The 11,148-nt window shown below is 46.6% G+C and overlaps 1 protein-coding gene across 1 annotated transcript; it reads right to left on the bottom strand.

Moving 5' to 3' along the window:
- Positions 1-1,071: 1,071 nt before the first annotated feature.
- LOC106804217 (uncharacterized mitochondrial protein AtMg00810-like) lies at positions 1,072-1,959 on the bottom strand. Its single transcript, XM_014804905.1, has 2 exons — positions 1,426-1,959; positions 1,072-1,239 (listed from the first exon to the last, which is right to left on the bottom strand). The coding sequence occupies exons 1-2, from the start codon at positions 1,957-1,959 to the stop codon at positions 1,072-1,074; spliced, it is 702 nt and encodes a 233-aa protein (XP_014660391.1).
- Between the last annotated feature and the right edge of the window lie 9,189 nt (positions 1,960-11,148).

Genomic DNA, 11,148 nt, shown 5'->3' with positions numbered 1-11,148 from the left:
GGTGCAACATGGCCAGGTTTGTGATGCACCGTCCCTCTGCCTCATCAACTATGGCACCAGCCCGCAGTAGCAGGCGTCGTAGGTTGTGCACCATGTCTTCCTTGTTTAGCGCCATTAGCTTTGACCACTTGTTGATGACGAAAGATATGAACCTGTTGGCAAGTTCAATCATGACAGCAGAAATAATTACCTCCATCTTGGGAAACATATTCTCTTCTTCCAGCTATATGATAAATGGATCAAGAACCAGCCGAGAGAATGTTATACTAATTCGACATTGGAACAGAAATTAAAACTACAGGAGATTGTGTCCTGAGGGGCTTGGTGTTCAATACTACTGCGCTATTGCTTCCTGGCGTGAGTGGTCCGTGGTCCACTACCAATACCCGCACTAGCTCCAGCAGCTCCTGCTATACCACCCAAGCTTCGGTTGCTGAACCTGCTACTCTGGCGGCCACCGTCTCCAACTAATGCAGCTGCTCTGTACTGTTAACTGGTGTGGCATGAAGAGGCTGCAGAGAAGCGAGATATATAATCCTTGATGACAAGCGGATACAAACAGGGCATGGACCAACGAGGACCGGTGATGGAAACGGAAAATATTTTTTTGTTAAACCATAGGGATAGGTACGAGAATTACTTTAATGGTTGATGTCAGTACGTGGCCGACTAGTTCAAAGTGTCGGGGAGCGCCAGGCGATGAACGCCGGTGAGCTCAAGAACACTCGCGAACATTGGTGGGTGCAAGAGGATTGCGCTGCGATGAAGCTGCAGCTTTTCTATTTTGTATTCTCCCTTTTATTTGCTGATTACAACTGAAAACAAGCACACGAGCGCTTCTCTCACCGCGACAATGCCGCGTCCATCCCCATGACGCACGACGCGAGAGAGCGTATCCCGTAGCCCAAAGACTCGGTCTGTTGCGAGCTATTCTCGCCACGACCTGAACTAACATGCAAGGCTATCACACAACTCGTGAGCTCATGCACGTGCTGATACAAAACGGGTTCAGAAACTAAACTAAGACCTGTACAAGATTTGGCTAACAAAACTCCCCCCAAACCTTGTACTTTACTTGATGTTGACGACGCCAATCCTGGACCGCAGCTCCGTGAACTTCACGCACCCAAGTGGCTTCGTCAGAATGTCTGCAAGCTGCTCATTTGTGCCAATGTACTTGACCTTCACCTTGCCCTCCTCAATGCACTCTCTGATGTAGTGATAGCGAGTATCGATATGCTTATTGCGATCGTGAAAGACAGGATTCTTAGTGAGCATGATTGTGGATTGGTTGTCGATGTTCAGTGTGATGGCGTCGGCTTCTTCTCCTCTGAGCTCAGCAAGAAGTCGCGCCAGCTAAACTCCCTGGCAGGCAGCAGTTGTTGCTGCAATGTACTCTGCCTCACATGAGGACAGAGCTACTACCTTCTGTTTTTGGGACTGCCAGGTGATGACGTTGTCGCCGAGGAAGAAGAAGACTCCTGTAGTGCTCTTGCGCGTGTCGATGTCGCCCGCAAGATCACTGTTGCTGTACCCCACGAGCTCTACGTCTCCGGTCCTCCTCTTGTAGCAGCACCCGTAGTTTATAGTGCCTGCGACATAGCGCAACACTCTCTTCATGGCCGCCTGATGCTCTGCTGTGGCAGCAGACATAAACCTGCTCACGTAGCCTACAGAAAAAGCCAAGTCCGGCCATGAATTTACCAAGTATCTGAGTGACCCTATGATCCTCCTTAATTCGGTGGCATCAACAGCTGGTGCAGAACTTGTTTTGCTCAACTTGAGGCGAGGTTCCATGGGAATCTGGCTGGGATTGCACCCTGCCATGTCAGCAGCCTCCAAGATCTTCGTGGCGTAGGCACCTTGGCTGATGGTGATGCCGTTCTCAGTCTGGGACACCTCCATGCCGAGGTAGTAGTGCAACAAACCGAGATCACTCATCTGGAACATGGCCTTCATTTTCAGCTTGAACTGCTCCACTAGTAGAGAATTGGCTTTCGATGCGTCCCCTTTGGTCCCGGTTTAAAGTTGGCCCGAGACAAAAGGGGGTGCGCCACGGTAGGCAAAAATGGAGGGGAGAGTTAGTCCCGGTTGGTAATTGCAACCGGGACTAAAGGCCCACCTTTTATCCCGGTTGCAACGGCTAGTTCTGGGGCGTCGGTGGTGGAACCCTTTTGTCCCAGTTGGAGGCTCTAACCGGGATAAAAGGGTGGACCTTTTATCCCGGTTGAAGCCTCCAACTGGGATAAAAAGTTTAGTCCCGGTTGCAGCTTCCAACCGGGACTAAACTTTCAACCGGGACAAAAGATGTTCCTTTTTGTCTCGGTTGGAGTTTTTAACCGGGATAAAAACTTATCCCCATTATATACCAAGACAGAGGCCTTTCTTCCTCCTCCAGCCCGAGCCAGTCCAGCACATAGACAGAGAGCTGAGCTTCACCTACTCTCCGATGATGCCGAAGCAAGGGAGGTGCTGCCCGAAGTTTTTTCCCTCATTTTCGTGGGAATTTCACTCAGCCAACACAAGTGTTGTGAAGGTTTGCTACTTCATCCTCGTGTTATGATTTGATTTATGCTTTGGAGATGGAAAGATTAATTGCTAGAATGTGATGAAGTAGAAAATGAAGAGGTATTTTGAGCTAGAATGTGAGGGAGATTGATGTGTCATATATAGTATGTATTCTTGCAGTGGTTTAAGAATGATGCTACCTTGTCTAGACGGTTTATCTTATCAAATTCAATAAGGTTTTTCAAATCCATACCGTGTTCATCTCTATGAGGATGTTCTCTGCGAGGATGTTCTCCGCCGAGCAGCAACGTATGTCAAGAAGGAGGTTCGATTCTACGAGAAACAGTGGATACGGACATCGTGACCATGTCCCCTTTTCCGTAGCATCGAACCTCTTTCATGACAAATTGCGGTGCCGCCCAGTTGAGAACATGCTCGCGAGATGATCGCAGTCTTCAAGTTCAACAACTTCTGCAGTGCTAAGGAAAGAATTTTTTACATAGATGGCTTCTGCTACTTGTTAAACTTATCAAGTTCAATATGGTTTTTCAAATCCATACTTGTTGAACTTGCATATTGTGGTCATCTCTGAGAGGATGTTCTCCGCCGAGCAGCAACGTATGTCAAGATGGAGGTTCGGTCCTGCGAGAAAGAGAGGATACGGGCATCGTGACCGTGTCCCCTTTTCCGTAGAATCGAACCTCTTTCATGACGAAGTGCGGTGCCACCCAGTTGAGGACATGCTCACGAGATGATCACAGTCTTCAAGTTCAACAACTTATGCAGTGTTAAGGTAATAATTTTTGTACATAGATGGCTTCTGCTACTGGAGGAAGTGGTGATGGTGGGGGCGATCGTGGTTCCTCTTTCGGCAAGGGGAAAATCATAGTTGGCCCTCAGCATAAGCCGAAGAAAATGAGCGTGCTGGAAAAAGCAATGCTTCGTTATTTGCAGCAACGTCATGAAGAAGCTGTTGCCGCGGGTCAGGAACCTCCTTTTGATGGTCGTTATGCTCCACCCTCAGTCCCGGGTGTTTCACGTCCACTTAGTACTACTGTTTCAGGCGGCACAAATAAACCTAAGGATGAGGCTAGGTCAGTGGAACCTTCGTCTTCACCACCCAAGGATGCTTAAAGTCCTCCTAGATAATAACCAGTGGATGGGTTGTTGTATTGTATCATGTTGTTTGGATCTTTAATTTAAATATGTGTATTTGGATCTTCATTGTATCATTTTGTTTGGATCTTTAATCAATTTACACGCGTAATCCATTGTCAAGTGTAATCCATTTTCATACGTAATATGATACAGATGGACCGGCAATGGATGTATAATGCAAACAGATGGAGCAAGGTGTTTATTGATGGCTTGCATTATTTTCTCGAAGTGGCCAAAGAGAACAAGCCAGAGAATGGGTTCGTATGTTGTCCATGCTTCCAATGCAGTAACAAGAAGGAGTATTCAAAGGATTTCTGGGGGACGATTCACAGCCACTTGTTTAAATACGGTTTCATGCCTAACTATTTGGTTTGGACCAAGCACGGTGAACGAGGGGTTGTAATGGAAGATGGTGAGGAGGAGGAGGAAGATGACACCATTCCGGACTGGGTTGCAGGCCAAGCTTTTGCAGATACTACAATGGGCAAGGCTGATGAAGATGAGTTTGCAGAAAATAGCCTTACTGATGACCTTGGTCAGGTGATACGAGATGCACACAGAGATTGCGAAACTGAGAAGGAAGCAGCAAAGTTGCAGCGCATGATAGATGATCACCAAAATTTATTGTACCCAGGTTGCCAGCAGGGCCATAAAAAACTAGGTACGACACTAGAATTTGTGCAATGGAAGGCAAAAAATGGTGTGTCCGATAAGGCATTTCAGGGATGTTCAACATTGTCAAGAAGATTTTTACCGAGAATAATGAATTACTGTCCACAACATATGAAGCTAAACAGATTATTTGCTCTCTCGGATTGGATGTTCAGAAGATACACACATGCTCTAATGACTGTATCCTCTATCGTTGTGACGAATACGAGAAATTGGATGCTTGTCCCATCTGCGAAGCGCTGCGGTATAAAATCAGGAGAGATGATCCTGGTGATGTTGAGGGGCAGTCTCCCAAGAAGAGAGTTCCCGCGAATGTGATGTGGTATTTTCCTATAATTCCACGCTTGAATCGCTTGTTCAGGAACAAGGCGAATGCTAAGTTGATGCGATGGCACAAAGAAGAACGTAAGGAAGATGAGATGCTGAGACACCCCGCAGATGGGGCCCAGTGGAGATCAATTGATAGAGCATTCTTGGACTTTGAAAGTGAAGTAAGGAACATAAGCTTTGGTTTAAGTACTGATGGATTCAATTCATTCGGTAAGTTGAGTAGTGGCCATAGTACTTGGCCTGTGACCCTATGTATGTTCAACCTTCCTCCTTGGCTGTGCATGAAGCGGAAGTTCATTATGATGTCGGCGCTTATCCAAGGCCCAAAACAACCCGGCAACGACATTGACGTGTACCTAAGACCGTTGGTTGATGACCTTTTACAGCTCTAGAAGAAAGAAGGTGTACGTGTGTGGGATGAGGATAGACAAAAGATCTTTAATCTATGAGCATTGTTGTTCGTAACCATCAATGATTGGCCTGCACTGAGTAACCTTTCCGGACAAACAAATAAGGGATATCGGGCATGCACCACTATTTAGACGACACAGACAGCATGTATTTGAAGCACTGTAAGAAGGTCGTCTATATGGGTCATCGTTGATTTCTCCCTGCTCACCACCAGCTGAGAAAGAGCGGGATGCATTTCAAAGGGGCGCCAGACCATCGTAAAAAACCTGCACACCGTAATGGAAAGCGTGTCTTCGAGATGATGAAGGATGTAAATGTAGTCTTTGGAAAGTGTCTTGGTAGCCAACTTGTTCCGAACGACGATATCGGACATGCACCCATGTGGAAGAAACAGTTAATACTTTGGGAGCTACCTTTTTAGGAAATCCTAGAGGTTCGCAACGCAATAGACGTGATGCACCTGACGAATAATCTTTGCTTGAACGTGCTAGGTTTCATGGGTGTTTATGGGACCTCGAAAGATAATTGGAAGCACGACAGGACCTGAAAGCCATGGGGCAACGAGATGACCTACATCCGGAAAAGAGAGATAATGGACAGCACTACTTACGTTCTGCCAGTTACACTTTCAGCAAGGAAGAGAAGGATAGCATGTTTGGATGCTTGAATAGTAGGAAGGTCCCGTCTAGGTACTCCTTGAATATAAAGGGAATAATAAATATGAAACAAAAGAAGTTTACAAATCTCAAGGCCCATGACTGCCACATGTTGATGACCCAGTTGCTTCCGGTTGTACTGAGGGGTGTTCTACCAGAAAATGTCCGGTTGCCGCTCGTAAAGCTATGCGCGTTTCTCAATGCAATTTCGCAGGAGGCAATCGATCCATCCAAACTATCAAAGCTACAAAACGATGTGGTGCAATGTCTTGTCAGTTTTGAGTTGTTATTTCCACCATCCTTCTTCAATATTATGACGCACTTACTGGTTCACCTAGTAAAAGAGATTGGTATTCTCGGACCTGTATACCTGCACAATATGTGGCCTTTCGAGAGGTTCATGGCAGTCCTAAAAAACTATGTTCTTAATCGTGTCCGTCCAGAAGGAAGCATCACCAAGGGATATGGAACAGAGGAGGTGATCAAGTTTTGTGTTGATTTTATTGATTCAATTGACTCGATTGGGGTTCCAACTTCACGCCACGAGGGGAGGCTCGAGGAATGGGCACCCTTGGAAGGAAATGAAGTTTCAGCAATGATACTGATTTGTTCGACAAGGCACACTACACTGTTCTACAACAGTCATCCTTTGTGTCTCCGTATATCGAGCATCACAGGCAGATGGTAGTTTCCAAAAACCCGACCAAATCCGATGCTTGGCTTACCCATCATCACATGAAAACTTTTTCCTCCTGATTGTGCCAACAACTTATGGGTAACTTTGAGATTCACCCACAACTTACTTGGTTAGCCAAGGGACCTGCTAGCACAATCGTGAAATTCAAAGGCTATGAGATAAATGGTTATACATTTTACACAAGAGCTCAGGACCAGAAAAACACGAACCAGAATAGTGGTGTCCGCATAGATGCCATAGATAGAAATAATAGCAAGGAGTCGTATTATGGTTTTATACATGAAATATGGGAACTCGAATACAGACCGCTGTACACCCCTCTATTTCTTTGCAATTGGGTGAAGGTAACTGCTGTAACCAAAGATCAGTATGGAATGACAATAGTAGATCTAAGCAAGACTGGATACAGTGATGACCCATTCGTACTTGCCAATGATGTGCATCAGGTGTTCTATGTGAAGGACATGTGTAGCAAACCCAAGAGAAATCCAGAAGAGACATGGGAGCCAAAGTGCCACATAGTTCTTTCAGGTAAAAGAAAAATCATGGGAGTCGAGGATAAAACAGACCAATAAGATGATTATGATCAGTTTGATGGTATGCCTCCATTCGCAGTTGAAGTTGATCCAAGCATCCTGCTATCCAAAGAAGAGACTCCGTACTTACGCCGCGATCATGATTAAGGAACTTTCGTGAAGAAGAAATTTTACAACGTTGTATTGTAATGCGCTAAATTTACATGACCTTTGTGTAGTACTTGATACAAATTTAAATTTACCCTATCTATGATTTCATGTGTTCTTAAATTTGTTAGGTGAAGATTTATTAGATAAACATGAACAATGTTAACCACCTCCATACATGGATTTTTTTGCGCGTCGAAATTATTTAATTGAATAATTTCTTGATCACAGCGGTGTAGTAAAATAAATATTTTAGAGGGTAAATGAACTGGTATAGAATTAATGACTAAATTACACTTATTGTCAGTATACTTGCTAATTAAATATATTTTTGCATGTACAAAATATGTGAAGTTTTTTGTTTTTCATCCTGAAATGCAGTGAAAACATAAATAAAATCCTTTTCCAAAAAAGAGGCGGGTGATGAAAGTGTGGGAAAAGGACTTTTTATCCTGGGTGCCAATTGAAACCGGGACAAAAGAACCCCCTTTTATCCCGGTTGCAGTTGTCAACCGGGATAAAAGGGTAGTTTTCGATTCCCACCGGGATGTACCCTTTTATCCCGGTTACAGTTAGCAACCGGGATAAAAGGGGGGGCATTTTATCCCGGTTGGTGTTGGCACCCGGGGTAAAAGGGTAGGTTTCCAGTCCCTCCAGGTGGACGTACTTTTTTATCCCGGGTCCCATCACCAACCGAGATAAAAGGAGGGGGGGCTTTTATCCTGGTTGGTAATGGGACTCGGGACACCTTTTATCCCGGTTGGTAATGGGACCCGGGACAAAAGGTCCTTTAGTCCCGGGTGCCATTACGAGCCGGGAGAAAAGGGGGCGGGATAAAAGGCACTGTAGCCACTTCTAACCCCCACGCCAGTTACACTTAGCCAAAATTTTGTCAAGATCCCGCGCTCCTGCTCCGTCGCCGCCCATCCGCCTCCGTCGCCGCCCGTCCGCCTCCCTCGCCGGCCGCCGCCACCGCCATCCCCCAATACCCCGACCATCGTCGTCCCGCCGCCCGACCGCCTCGCCCGCGCCCGGACCGCCTCCTCCTCCATCACCCCAGCCCGCCTCGATCCTCCTCCGATGCGCCCCCTCGACCTCGTCGCCGCCGGCCGCCTCCATCGCGGAGCCTCGTCGCCGCCTCCGTCCTCGTCGCCGCCTCTGTCGCGCGTGCCGCCTCGTCACCCCTCGTCGCCGGCCGCCTCCGCCCGGCATTTGCTTCGCTCCATCCTCGCCTCCGCCGTCCTGCCGCCCCGGCCACCTTGTCACCCCGGCCACCATCGACCGCGCGAGGTCCGCCACCACTGGCGCCGGGAACGTGTATCGCTCTTGCTGACGCAAGCCCACCGGCTTGCATCAGCAATGGCCTTTTTTATTTTTTAGTTAGAAAATAAATAGAAATGAGTAGTAATTAGTTAGAAAATCAATAGATATTTGTATATGAGTTAGAAAATTAAATTAGTGGAAATTAGTAGTAATTAGTTAGTCCCAGGTTACGAAGGGCTCCGCCTAGGTTAGAAATTAATTGTGCTTCGTCGTGGTTCATTCCTTCGCATAGGAGACGGTGGCTAATTCAAGAGACGTCCGTCCTCACCTCCGCCTAGGTTAGAAATTAATCGTTGCCGCGGCCACCTCGCTCCGTCCCCGCCTCCGCCGTCCCGCCGCCCCGGCCGCTGCCGTCCCAACCTAGGCACCGTCGACAGCGCGAGGTCCGCCGGCACTGGCGCCGGGAACGAATTAGTTATAAAATCAATAGATATTTGTATATTAGTTAGAAAATCAAATTAGTAGGAATTAGTAGTAATTTGCTAGAAATTCCAATAAATATGTATAAATTAGTAGAAATTTGGTAGAAATTCGTATAAATTACTACTAATTTGTTGAAATTTGTATAAACATTCCGCTGTGGGATTCATGTTATTGTAAAATTAGTAGGAATTAGTAGTAATTTGCTAGAAATTCCAATAAATATGTATAAATTAGTAGAAATTTGGTTGAAATTCATACAAAGTACTACTAATTTGTTGAAATTTGTGTAAACATTCCGAACTTTGTGGGATTCGTGTTATTTTATGATTTCATGTATATACCCTTATGTACATATAACTAAGGCGATTTCTATGACTGTCATGTATGATTTCATGTTTGTTTCAATCAATAGTTGAAATGGCAGACGACAAGACCGCAAGGTATCTCATGGAGCAGATAATCGCTGGTGATGGTAGTGGCGACAACCTTCCACTATCGTACACCGATGAAGAGGGCACCCAGGCGGACATGTTCGTCAACATGGCCGCCGATGGGAATGAAGAGCATGAGCCCCAGCAACACCTTGCCGTGGCGGAAGGTTCCAGCGAGGTATATATAACGAATCTTGTATTGTTTCACGCCACCGTTACTACTACGTACTAATTAACAAATCTTGAACTGTTAGCCCTCTAGATCGACGCAAGGGCAAAAGACCCGAGGTCGTACAAAGGTGATGGAAGAGAGGCTTGTCATCACGGAAGTGACAGAAGAGGGCAGGCCGGTTGCTCCCGAGAAAGTAGCAAAGAAGTACATGAGTCACATCGGGGCAATCGTCCGGGATAACGTGCCTATCAGCCTCAAAGAATGGAAGGGCGGAAGCACTAATCCGTACGCCCTCCCGGAGACAGAAAAGAATATGCTGTGGGAAGACGTCAAGAGACATTTCACATTCCCCGAAGGATATATTGAAAAGGATGTGAAAGCGTGGACGCTGAAGAAGATGGCTACACAATTCCAGACATTCAAAAAGATGTTGGATGCCAACTACATTAAGAAGGGCGGAACTCCAGACTTCAACGCGTGGCCAAAGTTGAGGGTCCACTGGGAGGCATTTGTTGAATATAAGAGGAGTGAAGACGGTGTGAAAAAGATCCTGACCAACACTACAAATGCTGGTCAGAAGGGCTACCATCATCATCTAGGGCGAGGTGGTTATGGCACAGCAATTCCCAAATGGAGGAAGATGGAACAAGATCTGATCGAATGGGGAATCGTACCTGCAACTATTGAATGGCCCGAACGATCAAAAAATTGGTATTACACTTATGGAGGATCCCTGAGCTAAGAGGATGGGATGTTGATTTTCAATGACACAATACGTGAGAAGGCCGAACGTCTTATGAAGAACATTGAAGATTCAAAGGCTGGGAGGTTGAAGGTGGACCGAGAGAATGATGAGCTCACATTGACCCTCGGTAATCCCGAGCACCCAGGACGTTGCCGAGGGTTCGGGGTCATTTCGTGGAAGTTTGCTTTCCGAGGCGACAACACATTGTACAGAAGCCGCAAGCGAAGAAAGGAACAGATCAAGGAGAGTTGGCGGAAGATGCTAGAATCCAAAGAGTAGGCACAAGAAGAAAGAATGTTGGAGGAAATCAATCGTCGAGTGTCCCATGCAGTTGCGGAGTTGGCCCAATCTGGAGCACTGCCGAATCCAAACTACGCCAGCCTTTCTCAACGCCTCTTGAGAAGTTGTGCTTCTACAGGGGTCCCCGATGTGCAGACACCAAGGTTACCCGTGGAGGAGCAACGGTTCCCCATGGATTCCATCACGCAACGCACCACATGTGAGCTACATGCACCGGTCGGCGACCTCACTATTAAGGTATACTTATACATAATATTTATGCAATCTTGTCAATTGATCCATGCCTCGTGATCGGAGTTTAATAACTTGTTTACTTCTGCTACATGTACAGGTAGCGTACGGGAGTGCATTAGCAACCCTGGCGGGGCAGAGTTGTCATGGCATGGAGATTCCACCTGGCTACGCCATAGTCCGCGTAGAGTAAATTGTTGATAGCCAATATGAAGGCCTAGAGCTTGACCTCCTGGGAGGCGACGGGGAAAAGACACTGGCAGATGCACTTCATGGGATCATTCTATGGTGAAAACGCTACATCATTATTCCCGACACGGAGCCATCTCTTCAAAGCTTAAGACCGCTCCCCGTAGATCCCCAGCAGCGACCTTCTCCTCATAGCTTGAGACCGTCATCTCCTGCACA

The sequence above is a fragment of the Setaria italica genome, chromosome I (assembly GCF_000263155.2).
Source record: "Setaria italica strain Yugu1 chromosome I, Setaria_italica_v2.0, whole genome shotgun sequence".
Taxonomy (NCBI): domain Eukaryota; kingdom Viridiplantae; phylum Streptophyta; class Magnoliopsida; order Poales; family Poaceae; genus Setaria; species Setaria italica.
The sequence above is the reverse complement of the archived record's forward strand: the minus strand, read 5'-3'. Positions and strand labels throughout refer to the sequence as shown.

Excerpts from the sequence above, each read along its gene's own strand:
- LOC106804217 (XM_014804905.1), bottom strand. The coding sequence starts at position 1,959 with ATGAAGGCCATGTTCCAGATGAGTGATCTCGGTTTGTTGCACTACTAC. Across the intron at positions 1,240-1,425 it reads GGCAGTCCCAAAAACAGAAG|CATATCGATACTCGCTATCA; the intron begins GTAGTAGCTCTG and ends GATCGCAATAAG.